Genomic DNA, 21,845 nt, shown 5'->3' with positions numbered 1-21,845 from the left:
CAGAGCAAACGGCCCTTTGAGCGACTTACTATTGTACCGGCGGATTTCTCGTCCTCGTTTTTTTAATTCTACCTGTTCAACCCAAGCTCATTGCTTGCTGGGAATTGCAACAAATGAAGTGCACAAGAATTTTGAGCAGCACATTGTTGCCCGACAGCCTCAAAGCTGCAAAGGTGGTAGAAAAAGGGTGCCGTGAACGGGTTGTTTGTATCAGAGTGAGCTTTGTTAGGCGCAGTTGTTTCATTCGCGACCGGCGAGCACGGGGCATCCTCTCTTACGGCAGAAAGTCGATGGTTGGGCCCAGTTTACTCACATCTTATTCAGCTCGCATTTTTACGCTCGTTTTCTTTTTTCTTCGTCTTGTGGAATTATTTAGTTCTATTATAGATTCATGAAAACTCAACGTCTGCCCTATCTTCCATTTCTACGGATTGGCTTCTATTCCAGCATGCTTCTAGAAGAACCACGTCTCGAGTCCCAGTGGCATTGGATAACATCATAGTCGAACACCAAGTGGGTTCACGGTTCATACCATTTTGGGCATCTTCTCCAGAACGCCAACAAAGTTAGCCGGAAGACCTACCCACGGTCGCGCAAATCTTCAACGGGAAACAGAAATCTAAGTCGCGTGTGTCGGTGAAATCGACGGGATGCAAGGCTCTTTCTCCAACATTCCCATCGTCATACCATGCAAGGGCCGTTTCATTGTTGAGAAAATGCCAAGCCTCGATTGTAGCCTCGAGAGTGCTTAAACCGATGCCTCATGCCAATAACGGTCAGGATGTTGCCAGTCTCATGGGGAAAGACTTCCAGGTCACTCCGGGAAGGGTGGCATACGGTGGACGCACTACGCAACCACGGAATCAATCGGCGAATTTCACATGCACTTCCTGATCTCACCTCAGCTCCTAGGTTTGGCTTGGGGGTTCATGTCTCACGAGATACGGGATGGTCGTGATGACATGACACTCCGACTGCGGAGTCATCGCACACGATTTAGTTCTGTCCAACGCAGGAGGATTCGAACACACTCGAACACCTCCACCGCGCTTGAGAGATTCCTGGGTTTCCACTCTGGCAAACGGTCCTCCTTGGCTGGCGGGACAAGAGTACTGGACCAGTCCGAGGTTATCTCCAAGTCATGATTGACCGATTGACTACGAGGATACCTACAATAGTCCTCCATAACTGTGGTATCGGTCTAATTCCAGCACGGTATAAGTCCGCGAGCACAAGACACCTCGTCCCAACTCGATGGACAATTAGATACTGTTCTATGTCTATGCCGACCACCGTTGTGCGGAATCAAATCCGTCGTCCGCCCTCCGTGCGATCTCCGGCCAGGATGCCAGTCATCACGAGACGTCAACAGGTAGAGTAGGGACCATAATTGGCGGAACTCCCCTCGGAAAAGGAACCTCTTCCCACCGAAGGAAATGGAAGGAGATCACATAGGGCATAGAGCATAGGTGACTAGAGTACACCGTAGGTAGATAGAGACAGAATCTTGGAAGTCAGGGGCATCACCCATAGCCATGCGGAACTCGGCTAGAAACGCTGTTCGGCAGGGCATTCGGGAGATCCGCCATCTGCAACGCCCCAGAAATCGCCCTCATTTGCCTGCCTTCACTCTCCGCCACCTCCAGTTTCTCGTTCTTTTAGTGTCCAACGAGGGCCGAACTTTGTTTCCGACGCTTCCTCTATTCTCAAGACGTTTGGGATACCCCACACTGATGCCGGAGTAGACTTGACATATAAGAAGGGAGAGGGAACGATTTCAATCAAAACGGATTAAGATTTGGGCTTGCGACCTGCAGTTGAGCAGACAGACTACTGTGTCATAAGAACATTACTATTCGATTCAACCTTCCATCCTGAGCAGCCCTCGGCTCCACCGCTTGCTGCCACCCCGCCTGAGCTTACGGCCACGCCCACTTCCGGCGGCAACCACAGAGAAAAGAAAGGCCACGCTGCCTCAATCACCTGTAGAGGCGCCGTATACCCACTCACTTTCCTGCCTTCCGACTCTCCGGTTTCCGGCCCCCCAAAGAATGCGGTCTGCTTGAGCCAAAGTAATTAATTATTCTTGTTCTTCTCTTCTTCGGCTTCTTCCTTCTGTGATCACACCACGACCACTTCTTCTTTCTTTTTCCCCCTTCGTCTTCTCATTCTTCTTGCTCTTCATTTTTACTTTCGTTCGGGAAGAGCACCGACCTCGGTGTCCTTCCTTGACCTCTTATCTTTCCTCTTCATCCTACTCCCTTTTTGTTATTGATCGTCCATCTCGGTGAAGCTGGGAGTCACGTTTCCCCCTCCCGTCCGTCTCCGACCCTCCTTCTCTTCTCCTCCCGTCTCGCAATCAGTCCGCCATTGAACCTGCAATTCAGTCCCTCGTGGCTCTTTATCGCTAAGCGTCCTCGTCATGGCGCAACTCGATACCCTCGATTTGGTCGTCTTGGTGGCGCTCTTGGTGGGTAGCGTGGCCTACTTCACCAAGGGCACTTACTGGGCCGTCGCCAAAGACCCTTACGCCTCGGCCGGTCCGGCGATGAATGGAGGCGCCAAGGCCGGCAAGACTCGCGATATTGTCGAGAAGATGGATGAAACTGGCAAAAACTGTGTGATTTTCTACGGCTCGCAAACCGGTACCGCTGAGGACTACGCGTCCAGACTGGCCAAGGAAGGCTCCCAGCGATTCGGTCTCAAGACCATGGTGGCCGATCTGGAGGACTATGACTACGAGAACCTGGAAAAGTTCCCCGAGGACAAGGTCGTTTTCTTCGTTCTGGCCACTTATGGCGAGGGTGAACCCACGGATAATGCGGTTGAATTCTACCAGTTCGTCACGGGCGACGATGCTGCTTTCGAGAGCGGCGCCACCGCCGACGATAAGCCTCTGTCTTCTCTCAAGTACGTCACGTTTGGTCTGGGTAACAACACGTATGAGCACTACAACGCTATGGTTCGTAATGTGGACACCGCTCTCTCGAAGTTCGGTGCTCAACGCATTGGTTCTGCCGGTGAGGGCGACGACGGCGCTGGTACAATGGAAGAGGATTTCCTGGCCTGGAAGGAACCTATGTGGACTGCCCTGTCTGAGGCGATGAACCTGCAAGAGCGCGATGCGGTCTACGAGCCGGTCTTCAATGTCACCGAGAATGACCTCCTGAGCCCCGAAGATGAGAACGTGTACCTCGGTGAGCCAACTCAAGGCCATCTCCAAGGTGAACCCAAGGGCCCGTACTCTGCGCACAACCCGTTCATCGCTCCCATCGCCGAATCTCGTGAACTGTTTAACGTCAAGGACCGCAACTGTCTGCACATGGAAATCAGCATCGCTGGTAGCAACCTCACTTACCAGACTGGTGACCACATCGCTGTTTGGCCCACCAACGCCGGTTCCGAGGTCGATCGGTTCCTGCAGGCTTTTGGTCTCGAAGGAAAGCGCCACTCCGTCATCAACATCAAGGGTATTGATGTTACCGCCAAGGTTCCGATTCCGACCCCTACGACCTATGACGCCGCAGTTCGCTACTATCTGGAAGTCTGTGCCCCTGTTTCCCGTCAATTTGTCTCGACTCTCGCTGCCTTCGCCCCCGATGAAGCGTCCAAGGCGGAGATCGTTCGCCTGGGTGGCGACAAGGACTATTTCCACGAGAAGATCACCAACCGATGCTTCAACATCGCTCAGGCTCTCCAGAGCATCACGTCCAAGCCTTTCGCCGCCGTCCCGTTCTCTCTGCTTATCGAAGGTATCACCAAGCTTCAGCCCCGGTACTACTCGATCTCCTCGTCTTCCCTGGTTCAGAAGGATAAGATTAGCATTACCGCCGTTGTCGAGTCGGTTCGCCTGCCTGGTGAGGAGCACATCGTCAAGGGTGTGACCACGAACTATCTGCTCGCGCTCAAGGAAAAGCAAAATGGCGAACCTTCCCCTGACCCCCATGGCTTGACTTACTCTATCACTGGACCCCGCAACAAGTACGATGGCATCCATGTTCCCGTTCACGTCCGTCACTCGAACTTCAAATTGCCTTCGGATCCCTCGCGACCCGTGATCATGGTTGGACCTGGTACCGGCGTTGCTCCCTTCCGTGGTTTTGTCCAGGAACGTGCTGCCTTGGCCGCGAAGGGCGAGAAGGTCGGACCTACCGTGCTTTTCTTCGGCTGTCGTAAATCCGACGAAGATTTCCTGTACAAGGATGAATGGAAGGTATGGATTCGACCCCTTTTCCGTTCATAGTGATATCACCGCTAACGATGTGCCTTTATAGACTTTTGAGGAGCAGCTTGGCGACACGCTCAAGGTTATTACTGCCTTCTCTCGTGAATCGGCTGAAAAAGTCTACGTCCAGCACAGGCTGCGTGAGCATGCCGAGCTGGTTAGTGACCTGCTGAAGCAGAAGGCCACCTTCTATGTTTGCGGTGACGCTGCCAACATGGCCCGTGAAGTCAACCTCGTGCTTGGACAAATCATTGCCAAGCAGCGTGGTCTCCCTGCCGAGAAGGGCGAGGAGATGGTGAAACACATGCGCAGCAGCGGCAGCTACCAGGAGGATGTCTGGTCATGAAACCACCTATCTGCGGCACTATTTCAGACGCTACGACTTTTTTTCTCCTCTTCTTCCTTCCTTCTCACTCCCATCATGCCTAGATGATATTTGCATATATACTTCGCCTTTTGCTTAATTATTTCTTCCCCTTTGGCGTGGCTTGTGTATGCCTACTTCTTTTTTTTTTTCCTTTCTTTTTGGGGACCTTTACATGGTCGAGCACACTGAGATGCGATAGGGACAGGATAGATTATGACAAATGTCAAAAAATGATAAGAGCTACAATTCAAATATTGGCGTTTCCATTGAGTACGACTGCAAACAGTACTATAGGCAATCCTTGAATTTAACTCTCCTTTCCCCTTCGGATTATCTTTGCTCCTGTATTTCGAACACCAGCTCGTATTCGGTCAAAACACATACATATTGTGAAACTTCCTCGGTACATAGCTATACACAGCGTTGTGTCTGAAAGCTAAGGACTGAAGGCGGACCCCAATCCGAAACAGAGGATACATAGAACATTGCTGAACGTTGTACGACGCGTAGACCAAAATAGTCACTTGGTCCCTCTAGTTATCATACACATCCAACCAACTACCTAGAGAGGTAGAGCCCGGCTGCTCATGCAGCTTCTGCACCTGTGCATAGTACAGCTCAATTTCTTGTTCGGGTAGGCCGATGGACTGTTCGGCAGTGCATTAATTGGTGGGTATGGAATCATTGCATGAGATATGTATTAGAGGACCTGTGTGCTGTACTGTGTGATGGCCAGTTCTCAAGCGAACTGGTACGGTTGGGATTATTTGTTAGTTGGTTTAACTCGGATTTGGGTACTTGATTTGAGGCGATGTTTAGGATTTGGTGTGATGGTGGGAAGGGGAATGATTTACATATTGACAGCTATACCTTTTACTAACTTTCTCTCTCGTATTCAAGGTTCTATTTCATATGTTAAGATACATTGTCGTTGGTTGTTCTATCTTGCATTGCAGAGGATGACGCTCGAAGTATATATCCAAGCCAGAGCCGATCAGCACTGCGCCAAGACCAACCGACACAGTTGATCAGGGCCATTTGGATACAATTTCATTGAAGATGCAGGCTAGCTGGACCAACGAGATGAATCATGCCATGTTTTCTTTCAGATTTCGTCGGGCTAGACCAGTGATACAGCCCAGGAGGCCGACAGCTCAAGACATTAGATAATCGACCCCGGTTGTCCGCGCTCCGCAGCCATTCCGGATGTGGATTCCCCCGCATGGAGAGTGATCGTCCATTAGGCGCAAATGGAAATCCTCGGATAGCGACGGTTAACCTGCTGGTTTCCTCGGGTCGCCTGAGAATCATATTACTTAACGAATGGAAGATGTCCACCCACTACCAAGTGGTCGGTCTATCATTGCTACATTTTCAACTATCTGATCACTAGTTAGCCCCTTCCTTGTCATGCTCGCGGCTGCCCTCCCTTGATCTCGATTGCGACCATCAGCTAGCGTATAGTATACATCGATATTGTTTCGCATCGCGACCGTTCCAACTTCACAAAGTTCGTCGAGATGAGCCTCGCGCGTGCTATGGCCCTCCCGCTGCGGAGGGCGACTGTTTCGAAATCATATCCTGCGCATCCGGTGCGCTCGGCCTCGAGGGCGTTTTCGATATCGATACGACGAGATGCTACGTGGGGGTTTATCGGCCTAGGACAAATGGGTATGCCAAAACACTCAGTGAAGAGATTGTGGTCTTCAAGCTGTTAACATGATCAATTCTGTAGGTTATGCCATGGCAAAGAACCTACGCGCGAAGATCCCTGCAACGGATACCCTCGTAATCCGGGATGTCAACGAGGATGCCACCAAAAAGTTCGTCCAAGAAACTCGCGAGACTGCCCGGAGCAGCGGCGCTGGGGATGATGCCCTCAAAGTCGTGGTGGCCCAAAACGCGAGGGAGGTTGCGGAGCAGTCGGTAAGTCGGCTAGAAGAGGTCTCCCACCGCTCGAGAAAATGATCTGCATAAACTTTGTCTCATGCTTGACCATCGCCGGGTGGTGATCTTCATCCTGATGGTTTAACCCCTTGGTCGGCACCTGCGGCGGGAAAGGATTGATTGATCTGGGACAAGGGTTTTCCGATTCTAATGCTGACTGCTTCTCCTGCAGACAGTGATGATAACCAGTCTCCCGGAGCCAGAACATGTGAAGAATGTCTTCTATTGCGTTCTCAAAAACGGCGAGCTTCCCGCCCTGGAACAAGAACGCTTGTTCATTGATACGTCCACAATAGATCCGGCCTCGTCCAAGGAGCTGGCCAATGCCATTCATACGACACGCCAAGGTCGTTTTATCGACGCCCCGATGTCTGGCGGAGTAGTGGGAGCCCGCGCAGGCGCACTCTCATTTATGTTCGGCGCTTCGTCGCAATCGGGAGAGCTAGTAGAGCGGGTGAAGTCGATCCTGCTTCTCATGGGGAAGAAAGCGTGGCACATGGGGCCGCCGGGGACCGGTGTCTCTGCGAAGCTTGCCAACAATTACATCCTGGCAATCAACAACATTGCGACTGCCGAAGCAATGAATCTCGGCATGCGCTGGGGTCTTGAACCCAAGGCCCTTGCGGATTTGGTCAACACATCCACCGGCCGATGCTGGCCAATGGAGGTCAACAACCCTGTCCCGGGCGTCGTGGAAACTGCCCCTGCTTCGCGCGATTATGAAGGGGGGTTCGGCATCAGTTTGATGAACAAAGATCTTCGATTGGCTCTTGCCGCTGCTAAAGAGTCCGGTTCTCCGCTCGCACTTGGAGACAAGGCTCATAGCGTGTACACTGCCGTGGAAGAGGAGCACCGAGGTAAAGATTTTTCTGTGGTATATAAGTGGTTGCAGGGCCAGTCCGAGCAATGAGACGAGGTCAAGGTTGGAATGAATATTGTTTCGGCGTTCTCTGCTTCTTCATAACTTCCTTTCACGCTTCTTCCGGGTTTATGGGTGATGTTTGCTGTTTCCGTGAGTTTCAGTTCCATTTGGCTTGGATTCGCAATCGGCTGAAAGAGGCTAGGAAATTGACAATGGAACTTCTCGGCATCCATGACAATCAGAAGGCATGCCGTCAAAGGTGCAAAATGACCCCTGCACATATACACATCATTGCAGTTATAGGCCAGCTCTCATGGGTCGTACTTACTGTTAAAATATGAGGTTGCTTCAACTCCAACAAAGATATTTTTCACAAACTTTCCTTTGGGGGTGATTCCCTGTGACCTTCGGCATACTGGCACTGGCGATGCGAGAAGATGCAAGACGATGCGATGCCGAGACCTCGCCGGCCTCAGGCCCTAAACACCCATTCCTTCCCTTCTAGACCACTGAACGGCCGACGATGTCGTTCTTCCCTTCCTTCAACAGTGAAGCGGGCTCCTTCCCAATGCCCGTGTTGTTTTGGCTAATTCCCTTTCGGTCCCTGCCCCCCGTTTCCTCTTTCTTTTCGTGTTCGTTTCTCTTTCTTCTCCTGTCTCCTCACCTCCCCCATCCCCATCTTCGTCCTTTACCCCCTCATCCACTTCATTCCATCCCCCTTAGATAGCCTCTCATCCTCATCAATTCTCTTAATTTCACTCGTTTCTGTCCATCGAACTTTCCTCGTATCCCAGTCTCCTAGAGAGTCTGGGACCAAGTAAGTTGAATCGGTGTTGCTACTGGTGTCGCAGCCTTGGGCTAAACGCTGTCTGTCAGCTCTTCCCTGCGACATCGAGTCCTTCTTTAATCGTTGGTAAGTCTTCTTATTCTAGGAAACAGTGTTTCTTGCTCGTCTTGTGAATCGATTGCGCGTTTCATGTATCTTCATTCGAGGGGCTGGTGTTGAACACTGATCGGAGGACTCTTTCTTTTTGGTTTCCTTTCTCGGAGACAGGAGCATTGCTAACATTCAGAATAGCGATTCCATTTACTGTCACGATCGGTGACCATCATCATCATGAATCACCAGGCCCAGCAGATCTCTGCATCTGATTCCAGCCAGGCCCAGTCTGGTCAGTCCGGACAGTATTCTCATGAGGGTGGCCAGGCCTCGTTCGTGAACGGCTTTCCACAGATGTCGTCTGGCAGTGAGAGTGTTGGCCCAGCCCTAACTCCGCTTTATGGTCCGCTGAGCTTCCCGGGCCAGCGCCCCGGTGGAAAGTTCAATCCGGCCAAGAATCACATACCGGTCGCCATGCCTCCAGGAATGGACATGTCCGGCGCTCAGCGTGCTGCGTACAACAGTCAGTTGGTCCTCATGCCCAATGCACCGATGTTCAACGGCATGGGCCCTGTTCCCTCATTCACCTCGTCTCCCGTTGCTGGCCCTGAGCAGCTCGGACACATACCGTACATGCCCACCACCATGTACCCGAACATGAACCCGTCGTATCCGATGGTGCCGGCGCCGATGCAGGGCTACCCTTTCCCATACATCATGAATTGCGACATGCAGGATGTTGCGGGACCCAAGCGAGCTCAGTGGCCTGGTTCTGAAGAGAATAAGATGGCAGCTAACTCGTCGGTCGAGAATAGCAACCAGTCTGAATATTACACTGCCGGCACCAACCATAGTTCGGAGAACCCAGCTGCCCAGGGCTTTTTCAACCAGCCGCCCCAGATGGCTGCAGCCTGTGTTCCGTACCAGATGATGAAGTCATCCAATGGATACATCCTGCAGGACCTTGAGTGTTTGACTCAGCAGGAGCCAGCCATTCCACGCGCCGTGCCCGCAATGTGGACCAACGCTTCCGAGTTGACTCTGGCCAAATGTCTTGAGAATCGCGAAGGCATCACCAATGTCTACATTCGTGGATTCCTTCCAGAGACAACTGATGAGATCTTGCACGCATACGCATCGCGGTTTGGAAAGATCGATCGCTGCAAGGCGATTATAGACTTGGATACGAGCCTGTGCAAAGGGTAAGTGGTCAACCGACATTGTCTGCTTTTTGAGCTCTACTGATCCATTTCCCAGATTTGGATTTGTCCAGTACTTCAACTTTGAGTCCTGTGAGAATTGCATCCGTGGATTCTATTACCTGGGCTACCAGGCCAGCTTTGCTCAGGTGGGCTCTGTCATACCTTTGCCGACTGCAGCTCGACTAACTTGGTGTGTAGAAATCTCGCAATTCGCGCCTCAAGGATCTTGAAGACAAGACCTCGACTAACATCTACTGCACCAACCTTCCCATTGAATGGACCGAGGCTGTAAGCTCTCTTCCTCCTTTGCTGCCCCTTATTATGACTGATTTGTGCCTCTTCTCAATAGGATCTTCGTCATCATTTCGAACCCTTCCGTGTTGTCTCGGAGAAAATCAGCCGCGATGAAAAAACAGGAGTCAGCAAGGAAGTCGGCTTTGCGAGGTCAGTAGTTTAGATGCCGCTCGTGCTCATGCTTCCTATCTTACTGACACTGTTCATATGGCCCCGTAGGTTTGAGACTCGCGAGATCGCCGAGAAGGTCCTCTTGGAGTACCACAACAATGTTGCGCCCGATGGCGTCAAACTGCTTCTTCGCTTCGCTGACACCAAGGCTCAGAAGCTGCTCAAGCAGCAGAGCAATGAGCGTCGCGCATATCGTGCTGGTGAGTATAACTACTCCGTTGAAGTTGTCCAGGGCTCCACTCCGTCGCCGTCCGTGAACCGTCTGCAGCAGGCTATATCGCACTTGAGTCCAACCTCTCAGAACAGCTACGTGTCTCCTGTCGGAGTAGGTGCTACCTGGACTCCTGCAACATCCATCTCCCCGTCGTATGTATACAGGAAATCCGGCTCGGCTACCCCGGGAGACGGAACTGACAACTGGAATAGATATCCTTTAGTGAAGAACCCCGTCAACAATATGCGCTTCAACTCCCTGTCTTCTAGGAACAGCCCGGGCAATTTGGAGAGCACGCCCTTTCACCGCGGAAGAATGTCAGTTGGCCGCAACAATTGGATGAATAACGCTGCTGGTCCATCCAAGTCCAGTCTGCCGTTCACCCCGCGCATTGGTCGTCGTGCGGGTTCGAGCTGTTCTCAAAAGGAGAACGTCAAAGCCGAATCCTTGTCTCCCATTTCTTCTCGCCGAGAGATTGTTGTCCACTCCCCTCGTTCCGTCGTTTAGTGCATCGTTAATTATTTGTCCTTGTTTCTGGCTTTCGTTGGAGTATTTGCATAGCAGTTCCCACGTCATTGCTAATTTATCCCATCTCGATCCTGTTCTGTCTCTTTTTGACAGGCAGCTTCTTTCTGAAATATTTCGTTATGGCATTTGTTACATCAAATTGGTCAAGAAAGGACTGCACTGCATTTTGATACTTTGTTTTTCAGTTATCTTTTCGATCATTTTTGTTGTCCGACGCAAGTCTCCGTTCTCGCATATGCATGCATCGTTCTATTTGTTTCCCGATTTATTCGATCACAGCGCAGCACCAGTTACAGTGCAGATCAACCCAAAATTGAGCACTCGCACACAACCCGCAAATGAAAAGGAAAAAAACGAGAAAATTGACGAATTTACAAAAAAAAGAAAAGAGGTGGAATGGAAGTGGGCAGAACTTTGAAGGAAAGATGGCAATTTTCTGTATCTGTCTAAACAGCATGTTCATATCTCGTTCATGTTCACCCTCCGCAGGAGACAGACTGGGTTTCTAATAACATCATAGCGAGAATGTCAACAGACGTTAATAACTCGTGAATCTAAACCCATTCCAGTGGAGCCTGAGCTATACAAAGTTCTATAATCAAGTCATCGCCGCTGTGCTTTGGCGGAGAGGGGCGTAAGCTTTGGAGCCTTCGTAGCGAACGGACAATGGGCAAGGGGATCACAGTGATCACACGTGTGAAGGATGGCCGCGAGAGACCCGCTGAGCTCGCGCAGAGGCTTTTATTGGCGTCCAAGCCGTTCTTCTAGATCTTCCGTCAATTCGTAAGCCGGCCGATACTGACCAGCACTACCTTGCTGATCCTCCTCCTTCTTCGCATCAACGCGCAACATCGGATTCGGATGCGTATCCCCCGTACCCCCCAAACTGGTATACCCCTGATCATACAACGGACAATACTTCAAATCCAAATGACGAATAAATGCCCAAATCTCCGCATAATGCCAATCGATCACCGGATGCACGCGCACGAAATCCGGCCATCCGCTATCCGTACGATCGAAATGCGTCAGCTTCGCGCCATGCGGATCCGTGCGTCGCGTGCCCACGAAGATTGCCTTGATGAGGGGATTCCGGGCCAGATAGTCTTGGAAGCTGGAGCGGAGGGTGGCGTGCGGGGGATGGGTGGTGTATTTTACGATCGAGAGGTGGTAGGCGCGAGAGGACCATTGGACGAAGTCTTCGACGGCTGGGAACGGGTCTGGTGGGAGGGCGTAGATTGAGGGGATCGAGGTTAGGACTTCACGATCGCCACTCTCGCCGCTGTTGTCGTGGTTCTTGTTGTCCGCTGTTAGGTGGGGGTGAAGACCAGCAAGGAAGAGGATCAAAAGCACGAGACAGTCTTTGCCGCCGTTGTAGGAGAGGGAGAGTTCGGTGAGGGGGTTATAGCGGGTCAGCGCGGAGACGACCACGTCGAGGGAGGTGCGGGTTTGGCGCTGCACGGCGGCGAGGAGGGAGTCCTCGGGATGCGATTCTTCGAGGAATGAGTGCACGCGGTGATGACATTGGGCGATGACGGCGGAGAGAGGTGGGTTGTTGGGCGTTGTGGTCGAGGTGGGAGGTGTGGTGGACGTGGACGATGCTGATGCTGACGGCGAGGGTGTTGAGGTCGTGGTTGAAGTGGATACTGGAGTATTGAAGGGTGATAGTGACTCTTGCTGCGGTTTCTGCGAGGCTACTGCGGTGGTGGGGGGATTCATGGTCTTCGCAGGAGCAGGTGGTGCAGCGCCATTTGCATGTGAGAGGGAGGTGTCGGTCATAGTAGTAGGATGGGTGTCTGTGTCCTTATCTGTAGGAAGTCGGAGAGGACCTGGTGGGTTGAGAGGACAGAAGAAGGAAGAAAGGGTGTTGGTCAGAGGGAAGAATCAGCCGAAGCGATGAACACCGGACGAGCACACCGGGCGAGACGCTAATGGCAGCCAGCAGACCGAGGCGAACGTTCTAGGAGTCTTTCCGAAATGAAGCCGGAATCGAATGGAAACCATCGGCCCCCCGCGCCCCGCATCGCCTGCTGACCGCCTTCTTATCTGCCCTTCTGGCCGCACTGGCTGCCTGATTCCTGGGGAATAAAGGCATCAACACTTCTTCCTGCTTGGATTAGGATCTATAGTTCTCATTGCGGTGCTAGATTGACCGGTAATAGTGCACACAAATAACACAAAAGAACAGCAATGCAAAGATTCAATGAAATCATCCGAGCACCTTCAATTTCTTCTTCTTCTTCTTCTCCCCGTCCCCTTTCTTATGGCCCTTTTGCCAATCCCGCCAGCTGCCGATTCGCTCGTCGCGAGTGTCTTCCCATGCCTTATCCTGGTCTCGTTTCCGCTTCCGTTCCTCAATTTCCTCCTCTTCCTTGCGCCTCTCCCGTCCTTCCTCCTGCAGCCGCGCCTTATTCTGTCGTCGCCGCCGCGCCTCCTCCTCCAAGAGCACCTGCACCGTCTTCTGCCGCCATTCCTTTTTGAACTCTTCGGTCTTCAGCTCCGGCGAGTCCAAATTGTACTTGTGTTCGCGAATCAAGAGCCGGCGCGCGTCCGCGATACATTCATCCAGGTACGTGCGGGCCTTCTCGTCAAGCAACTGCGTGTGGGCTTTCTTTAAGCGGTCGAAGGCGTCCGGGGCGGCCGGGTTTTTCGTCTTATCCGGATGGATCAGGAGGGATTTCTTGCGATATTGGATTTTGATGTCGGAGTCGGGGACTCCTGGTTGCAGGTCGAGTACGGCGTAGCTGTTCATCGTAGAGATAGACCCGGTTAGATTTTATCCAACCGAACCCGAGGTTTCTTCGAATCGGGGAGACTCACGCATCTAATGAGAATGCATTTCGGATGCGATCGATTTCCGCGTCCTGTGGTAGGTGTTAGTTAGGTTAGCTGGTCGTGTGCTCTCTCTTGCCTCTCTCTCCCTCTGAGGAAGATTAGAAGATTGACATGCCTTGGTGAAATCCGACGCCTCTCTTTCTAGCGCGTCCAGGGCATCTTGCTCGTCGGAGGACATGGTGTTTGAGCTAGAAAATAAACACCAGGAAAAGGGAAACCGAAACGAGGACAAACGGTCTTCGGCCGTTCGCAGATGATAAGAATTGCGATCTTATCGGGCGCTGACTCAGCAGGTACGAAAAAAAGTTGCTTCACCGCCCGGCGTCTTTGGCCTCCGCAGAAAAAAAGGAAAAGAAAAAAAAAGCAGTTGAATTGTAGACGGACAAACAACCATTATCGAGTCCAGGTTCACCAGGCTTTCTTTAACATTTCCAAGCCTAAGGCTCATCATGCCTTCGAATAATGGTCCCCGTCATGGAAAGGGGAAATCATCTAACAAACCTCAGTCTCTGAAGCGGAAGCGCGCAGAAGAGGATTTATCGACACTGGTCCAGCGAGTCGAAGATCTCGACCTCAAGGAATCCTACAAATCTTTCTCCGACCTCCCTCTGTCCGAACCGACCACCTCCGGACTTTCGTCCTCGCACTACAAGACTCTGACTGATATCCAGTCTCGCGCGATCAGCCATGCGCTGAAGGGTCGGGATATTCTGGGCGCCGCGAAAACGGGAAGCGGCAAGACACTGGCCTTCCTGGTCCCGGTGCTCGAGAACCTGTATCGCAAACAATGGGCCGAATACGACGGACTTGGGGCGCTGATCCTCTCGCCGACTCGTGAACTAGCGATCCAGATTTTCGAAGTTCTCCGCAAGGTCGGCCGCTATCACAATTTTTCGGCCGGCCTGGTGATCGGTGGAAAGAGTCTGCGCGAGGAACAGGAGAGACTGGGGAGGATGAACATTCTGGTCTGCACGCCCGGCCGGATGCTGCAGCACTTGGATCAGACGGCTCTGTTCGATACCAATAACTTGCAGATGCTGGTGATGGACGAGGCGGACCGGATCATGGACATGGGATTCCAGAAGACGGTGGATGCGATCGTGGGTCATCTTCCCCAGCAGCGCCAGACGCTTCTGTTCAGTGCCACGCAGACGAAGAAGGTTTCGGATCTGGCGCGTTTGAGTTTGCAGGACCCTGAGTACGTGGCCGTGCATCAGGCGGCGTCTTCTGCGACCCCCGCGACGCTTCAACAACACTACGTGGTGACTCCGCTGCCGCAGAAGCTGGACGTGCTGTGGAGTTTCATCCGGAGTAACCTGAAATCCAAGACAATTGTGTTCCTGTCGTCCGGGAAACAAGTGCGATTTGTCTACGAGTCCTTCCGACACATGCAACCTGGTATCCCCTTGATGCATCTCCACGGTCGACAGAAGCAGGGCGGCCGGCTCGATATCACGACCAAGTTCTCCCAGGCGAAGGAGGCCGTGCTTTTCTCGACGGATATTGCTGCGCGTGGTTTGGATTTCCCGGCCGTTGACTGGGTCATCCAGTTGGATTGTCCTGAAGATGCCGACACGTATATTCACCGAGTCGGGCGAACGGCGCGTTACGAGCGGGATGGCCGTGCGGTCTTGTTCCTTGACCCTAGCGAGGAGAAGGGCATGTTGCAGCGTCTGGAGCAGAAGAAGGTGAACGTCGAGCGGATCAACATCAAAGCGAATAAGCAGCAGAGTGTCAAGAGCCAGCTGCAGAACATGTGTTTCAAGGACCCCGAGCTGAAGTATCTAGGCCAGAAGGCATTCATCTCCTACGTCAAATCGGTCTACGTTCAGAAGGACAAGGAGATCTTCAACATCAAGGAGCTGAAGCTGGAGGATCTGGCCCACAGCATGGGTCTTCCGGGAGCGCCTCGAATCAAATTCATCAAGGGAGACGACACGAAAGAACGCAAGAACGCACCTCGCGCGTCGGCGTACGCGTCCAGCGATGACGGATCCGGCGATGAAGACGTCGATGAAGATAAAACGGCGAAGAAGAAGGAGGAGCCTCGTGTGCGCACCAGATACGATCGGATGTTCGAGCGACAGAACCAGGACGTCCTGGCGGATCATTACTCGAAACTTATCAACGATGACGGCACTTTGGTCGACCCCAGCGCGAACAAGGGCGCTGCCGGCGAGAGCGACGACGAAGACGATTTCCTGTCGGTCAAACGGCGCTTTACTGCCGGTGACGAGGGTCTGGATGTGGGTAGTAGTGATGACGACCAGGAGGAGGGCGAGAAGTCCGACAAGAAAGATCTCAAGACCGTCCAGCTCGACGGCCGCGACCCACTGGTCGTGGACTCGAAACGACGGGAGAAACTGCTCAAATCGAAGAAGAAGCTGCTCAAGTTCAAGGGCAAGGGCACGAAGCTGGTCTACGACGACGAGGGCAACGCCCACGAGCTGTACGAGATGGAAGACGAGGACCAGTTCAAGGCGCGCGGCGACGCCAAAGATCAACAGGCGCTGTTCCTGGCCGAGGAGACGCAGCGCACGCGACAGGCCGATCTGGAGGACAAGGCCGTCGACAAGCAGAAGCGTCGCGAGAAGAAGGAAAAACGCAAGCAGCGCGAGCGGGAATTGCTGGCCGAGGAAGAGGCCGAGGAACGAGAGGCGCAACTGGTTCCCTTCGAGGGCGGCGACGACTACGACGGAGGCGACTATTCGCAATCAGAGCCGGAAGAGGCAGCGCCGCGTCCCAGCAAGAAGGTTCGCGTGCAAGAACCCGACAGCAACAACGATGTGGCATCCCGCTACACGAGGGACAAGCGACCCGCCGCGCCCAAGGGACCCGAACCGATCCAGACCCTGGAAGATCTGGAGTCGTTGGCTACTGGATTGTTGGGGTAGAGTGTTTCTCTTACGGTGGAATCTGCCTTTTTCTTGTTTCCTTTTACGTGGCTATGTTCTGGGCTGTTTGTTCGTTTATTACTAGCGGAGAGTATACCTACAAAGCATGTATGGTTTGGATTTCGGACTCTTTCGTCTGGAATTATGTATATAGTGTTGTGAACTAAAAGTATGCTTGTCTACGGAGGTCTCCGTGCACTATACTCAAACCGTGTAGTCCCTTAGGGAGTAGTGATAGGTAGTATGATATGATCATCTGAAATAAGGCACGATTTCCCTAAATAGGCAACAGCAGAGCATGCCATGCCACAGGTTGATTTATAAACCATTAAACTACACACCAGCCACCGCTACCGTTACCTCGAACCACGGGCCAGACCCCATCCTGCCTGCCAAGACGAACAAGCGACGCCCGGGGATTTGGCACATCGAAGCTTCCGACGGCAAGTGGGACTCAGACGTGATGAAGGGATCTCATGGCGCGAACTTTGATCGGTTCGCTGGGGTTTGCCGAGTTCGCTGTACGTAACGTTTTTCGATCACGTCATGGCGCTAACATGCAGGGATTTTTCGGTTTGCCTCTGATGCTCACAAGATGCTCGTTTTTAAGGGGTTTTCTGTCCTGCATCGGACTTTCATCTGTTTCTGTAGCTGCTGGAGAACCGGAATCACTGCCCCATTTTTCTGGAATTTTTTTTTTTTTTTTTTCCGGCGTCAGGTGTCAATCACGTGTGGGGATCCCACGGGGTTTTTCCCAATCCGGTAGCCCTATCACTGATCTCTCAGCAGGTGAGCCGGTTCTTTTTTTTCTCTGCGCTCCCTCTTCCTTACCTTCCTGACACCATGTGTTGCGCAGGGTTCTGTGCGACGTGGTTACTCTCTCGGGCCACATCGCTGTAGACTGTGGCTCGTTGAATTATATATCATTTTATATCAACCCGATTCAAAATGGCCACCCACGATATTGAGAAGCAGCCGGCAGCACAGTCGCATAACCAAGGAGAATCGAAACATCCCGGCCTCTCGACAGGTCCATACGATCACGATGTCCGAGCCCCACCCGTCAATGCCGACAAGCTTGCCCGGAATCTGTCCGCGCGTCAGGTTCAGATGATCGCCATCGGCGGCACAATCGGTACGGGTCTGTTCCTGGGTACGGGGAAGGCGCTGGCGACCGGTGGCCCAGCCTCTATGCTGATCGCGTACGCGATTTGCGGCGGAATCGTATTCGTGACGATGCTGAGTCTCGGGGAAATGGCTGCGTTTATTCCGGTTGCTGGGTCGTTTTGTACGTTTGCTGGGTGAGTCACACCTAGTGGTTTTGGTGCTACGCGAGAGTGTTGATGAGTCGTTTTGTGGCGCTGACGGTATCTCTGTTTGCTTCTAGTCGATTCGTCGACGATGCGTTAGGCTTCGCTTTGACTTGGAACTATTGGTTTAATGATGCGGTCTCGACGGCGTCTGATGTGATTGCTCTGCAGCTGTTGCTGGAGTTCTGGACGGATAATTTCCCCGGATGGGCGATCAGTCTGATCTTCCTGGTTATAGTCATTGCGTTGAATGTGCTGTCTGTGAAGGTTTATGGAGAGGTAGGGTTATCCTGGCTGGGCTTTCTGGTGAAGGTTTCTTTGCTAACTTGGGGCTCGCGGATAGATCGAGTATTGGCTCAGTCTCTTGAAAGTCATTACGATCATTGTGGGTACCCTGATATCACGAATGGGGATTCTGGAGCGGAAAGCTGACTGTTCAGATATTTATCATACTCGGCATTGCGGTCAACTGTGGAGCAAATAGGGAGCATCGATATATTGGTGATAAGTACTTTTATACCGGAGACGCGCCGTTCGTCGATGGAATCGGAGGGTTTGCATCGGTCTTTGTCACAGCTTCCTTTGCTTTGTACGGTTCCCCTGAAACCTCGATATCTGTATCTTTACTAACAGTATGCCAGTGGCGGCACCGAGTCGATCGCTGTTACCGCCGGTGAAACCAAGGACCCCGATAAGAACATGCCCAAGGTGGTTCGCAACGTCTTCTGGCGAATCATTCTATTCTATATCATTTCCATTATCATCATTGGCCTCAACGTGCCCTACAACTACCCAAACCTGTCCGAGGGCGACACCGCTACCAGCCCCTTCACCATTGTCTTCACCCAGGCTGGCAGTGCCGTGGCCGGAAGCTTCATCAACGCCGTGCTCATGACCAGTGTTATCTCCGCAGCGAATCATGCCTTGTTTGCCGGGTCTCGACTACTCTACACTCTCGCGGTTGATGGCTACGCTCCTAAGTTCTTCGGCCACCTGAACCGCTTCCAGGTGCCTTGGATTGCTGTCCTAGCTACCTCAGTCATTAGTGGACTCTGCTTCGGAGCCAGCTACATCGGCGCGGGTCAGCTCTGGTCATGGCTGCAAAAGTATTTACGCCCGCCTGTATTCCCCTGTTGGTTCGAGCCACCTAGCTAACCTAATACGCAGCATCGTTGGCGTCTCCAACCAACTATCCTGGACCTGCATCGGTATCGCGTCTCTACGCTTCCGCTCCGCCATCCGTCGCCAAGGCCTCGAGCATCTTCTCCCCTACAAGAACTGGACTTATCCCGTCGGGCCTATTATCGCCATATGTCTCAACATCGTCTTGATTCTCGTCCAGGGCTGGAAGTGCTTTAGCCCACATTTCAAACCTGTTGATTTCGTCTCCTTCTACGTCGAGATCCCTATTATGATCGTCATGTTCCTCGTCTGGAAACTAGTGAAGCGCACGAAATTCGTCCGTCTCGACGAGATGGATCTCCTGACAGATCGGTATAACGTGGTTCATGAAGACGGCGTTGATCCTATCACGAACCATGAATACGAATCTCATCAGCCTACCTCACGACGGGAGAAGCTTCTTGCGTCGATGAAGGGCGAGGAGAAGGGCGTTTGGGCGAAAGTGAAGAGGGTGGGCATGTGGCTTTTCTTGTAGCTCTTCTATTTTCTCTAATTTTCTCTTATTTTCTTGTTAATATGATACAAATTCCGACATAACGATTATTACGAATCAGCAATGGTATTTATATAGCCTTAATGCTGGACCTCGAGCTGGCGTGAGGCGGTCTCACATAGATCTAGCGCTAACCAGCCGAATGATGATGTTCTGCGATAATATCGTCTATTGGTAGCGTAGGGTTAGAATGAATCGTCGGCTCGGACTCGGATAATTATGAGCCACGGTGTTCAGATCTTGGCTGCAGGTCTGTCGGCCGTGAATCAATCTCAATGACGGAGATACTGGGGTTTTTATTTTCTCCTTGCCTCTAATGTACCGTCCACTGTAGTTACACGTAAGGATCCCAAGAGTGCAATAACAAATCGATACACATTCCCGAGTCGTCGAAGTCAGCTGCTAGTAGGTAGCTGTCTTGCTATCCGTGATATTCAAACAACAGAAGTTATAAATAGACAAGGATTGCAACCTCTTGGCATCGAGGAGCTGTTCTGCCTCTCGGTGCATTTCCCTTTGCTCGTGATGCGTTCATTATCTGTCATCATATCTAACGGTGCCACTGTTCTCGCCGAACCATGGGGACCACTTCAGACATTGAATCCCTATACCAGTCTCGCCTTCCACGCCCTCGTTATATTATCTCTCTCAGGGCTGGCTGGTATTCTCTATAGTAAAATCCGTGAGAGAATTGCATTTCACTCAGCCCAGATCAATCACGGCTGCCAGAAGCCTCCGAGCTACCCACATAAAGGCTGGATCAGCCTTGACCTGGTGCGGGAGCGACAAATTTCAAGCGACGAGGGGCATCTCACGGCCCATTACGACTACTGGTTCAACCGGCTGGGGCACACACGGGAGGAGACGCTGGCTGGTCAGCGGCTCATCAATCCAATCGACATCACCAACGCTCGAGCAGTTTTCCACGCTGATATGAATACGCTTGGTAGGGCAGGGGGCTTCCACCGCAAAGACCTCCTCGGTCCGGGCATATTCTCCTCCGATGGACCTCGCTGGAAGTTCTCTAGAAACATGATTAATTCGCTATTCTCAAAGGCAGAAGTCCGATCTACAACCATGTTGAAGAGACACGTTGATCGTCTTATTGCGCAAATACCACGTGATAGTAATACGATAGATGTTCAGCCCTTGCTAAAGAAAATGAACTTCGATGCGTCCGCAGAGTTCATCTTCGGCAAATCCACAGACTCTTTGCTGCCGGAAACGCCGTATAGCAACGGCAACTTGATCGAGGCCTTCAACTACGCCAGCGCTGGGTCTCTGAAGCGACGCAAAGCAGGGCTACTTGCCTTCAGATGCTCGTTAGACCGAAGGTATACCAGGGATGTGGCCTGGGTGCACACGTTCGTCGACCAAGAAGTGCGGCGCGTGCTCAACCAGCCTTCTGACGCCGACGAAAGCAAACCGAATAGGTACATTCTTCTAGACAATCCGCTCGACGGGGCCAAGTGCAACAATCACACGAACTGCATTCAAAGATACAATACTGCCTAGTGGCGGGGGTCCCGATGGGAAATCCTCGTTGTTCATGAAGAAAGGCGATCAGATTACTGTCTTCTGTTGGAGTTGCAACCATATCAAGTCGGTCTGGGGGTGAAATTGTTATAGGTGGAACTATATGACTACACCTCCGGAATTTGTGCCTTTTGGTGGTGGCCGGAGGATTTGTCCCGCATACCATCAAGTGTATCTTCAGTCAGCCTATATCTTTATACGGCTTACCAAAGAGTTTGAGGACATTGAGAACCGGGACCCGGTGTTGGAGTATATTGAGCTTGACCGGAATCTTACGGAAAGCCGCAACGGCGTCAAAATTGGGCTGACCGTAGCTAAAGCCTAGCACGAGTTCTGATACTGCGTTGGTTGTAAATAAATCGGCCGATGGAACACTATATCAAATAATATTTTACGTCATATCTATTGTACCTACCCTGAAATCAGTGAGGACTCATAAGAGGGAGCTAGCCCGCACTTGTCCCTCATAACCACCGTTGTGGCAAGATGCTTCAGGCCTAGTCACATTAATACGTTTGGGCAGACCCTTAAAATTACCGACACAGTAATAAGAAACGAAGTCGCTCACGAGGGTACGGTGATTATTTCTCAAGTGGACTTGCTAGCTTCTCTTTGAATAGATGAAAAGAAAACTTGAACGTTCAAGAACGACCAATTCCATTCCAAAAACGACTCCGAGAAAACTAAATTATAGTATGTCTAGTATTTACTGATTTATGGGCAAGCCGACTAGGCCAGGTTGGTCCCAAAAGCTGGCCATGATCTTCCGATCTCCCTCCCAAGCCCAGCGGGCGTGCTGCGCAGCGAAGTTCTATAAAATTCAATTGAGATTGGATTTAATAGGCCTGACCAATGAAGCATGAATTAATCACGTCAATTAGAAGAACGTCGCCTGTTTTCCAGGT

At 51.9% G+C, this 21,845-nt stretch overlaps 7 protein-coding genes across 7 annotated transcripts; 5 read left to right on the top strand and 2 right to left on the bottom strand.

Moving 5' to 3' along the window:
* Positions 1-2,422: 2,422 nt before the first annotated feature.
* cprA (NADPH--hemoprotein reductase cprA) lies at positions 2,423-4,571 on the top strand (the record flags this gene model as incomplete). Its single annotated transcript, XM_053096979.1, has 2 exons — positions 2,423-4,213; positions 4,275-4,571. 2 exons carry the CDS (start codon positions 2,423-2,425, stop codon positions 4,569-4,571), a joined length of 2,088 nt encoding a protein of 695 aa, XP_052958903.1.
* A 1,541-nt stretch (positions 4,572-6,112) lies between these two features.
* On the top strand, positions 6,113-10,669 carry KD926_002300 (putative RNA binding protein MSSP-2; the record flags this gene model as incomplete). Its single annotated transcript, XM_053096978.1, has 9 exons — positions 6,113-6,263; positions 6,328-6,518; positions 6,712-7,413; positions 8,480-9,483; positions 9,539-9,629; positions 9,682-9,771; positions 9,833-9,927; positions 9,997-10,314; positions 10,375-10,669. The coding sequence occupies 9 exons, from the start codon at positions 6,113-6,115 to the stop codon at positions 10,667-10,669; spliced, it is 2,937 nt and encodes a 978-aa protein (XP_052958902.1).
* A 762-nt stretch (positions 10,670-11,431) lies between these two features.
* Positions 11,432-12,469, bottom strand: KD926_002299 (FAD synthase; the record flags this gene model as incomplete). Its single annotated transcript, XM_053096977.1, has 1 exon — positions 11,432-12,469. The coding sequence occupies one exon, from the start codon at positions 12,467-12,469 to the stop codon at positions 11,432-11,434; it is 1,038 nt and encodes a 345-aa protein (XP_052958901.1).
* A 430-nt stretch (positions 12,470-12,899) lies between these two features.
* KD926_002298 (uncharacterized protein) lies at positions 12,900-13,442 on the bottom strand (the record flags this gene model as incomplete). Its single annotated transcript, XM_053096976.1, has 1 exon — positions 12,900-13,442. The coding sequence occupies one exon, from the start codon at positions 13,440-13,442 to the stop codon at positions 12,900-12,902; it is 543 nt and encodes a 180-aa protein (XP_052958900.1).
* A 532-nt stretch (positions 13,443-13,974) lies between these two features.
* dbp4 (RNA-dependent ATPase HCA4) lies at positions 13,975-16,419 on the top strand (the record flags this gene model as incomplete). The annotated part of the gene is made up of 1 exon (XM_053096975.1): positions 13,975-16,419. The coding sequence occupies one exon, from the start codon at positions 13,975-13,977 to the stop codon at positions 16,417-16,419; it is 2,445 nt and encodes an 814-aa protein (XP_052958899.1).
* Positions 16,420-17,367: 948 nt separating this feature from the next.
* KD926_002296 (uncharacterized protein) lies at positions 17,368-19,386 on the top strand (the record flags this gene model as incomplete). Its single annotated transcript, XM_053096974.1, has 6 exons — positions 17,368-17,720; positions 17,807-18,008; positions 18,073-18,114; positions 18,170-18,318; positions 18,371-18,820; positions 18,897-19,386. 6 exons carry the CDS (start codon positions 17,368-17,370, stop codon positions 19,384-19,386), a joined length of 1,686 nt encoding a protein of 561 aa, XP_052958898.1.
* Positions 19,387-19,929: 543 nt separating this feature from the next.
* KD926_002295 (cytochrome P450) lies at positions 19,930-21,265 on the top strand (the record flags this gene model as incomplete). Its single annotated transcript, XM_053096973.1, has 2 exons — positions 19,930-20,837; positions 21,034-21,265. The coding sequence occupies 2 exons, from the start codon at positions 19,930-19,932 to the stop codon at positions 21,263-21,265; spliced, it is 1,140 nt and encodes a 379-aa protein (XP_052958897.1).
* Positions 21,266-21,845: the final 580 nt, after the last annotated feature.

The sequence above is a fragment of the Aspergillus affinis genome (genome assembly GCF_023601865.1).
Source record: "Aspergillus affinis strain CMG 70 chromosome Unknown NODE_14_length_433147_cov_86_863592, whole genome shotgun sequence".
NCBI lineage: Eukaryota > Fungi > Ascomycota > Eurotiomycetes > Eurotiales > Aspergillaceae > Aspergillus > Aspergillus affinis.
This window is presented reverse-complemented; position numbering and strand designations above follow the sequence as displayed.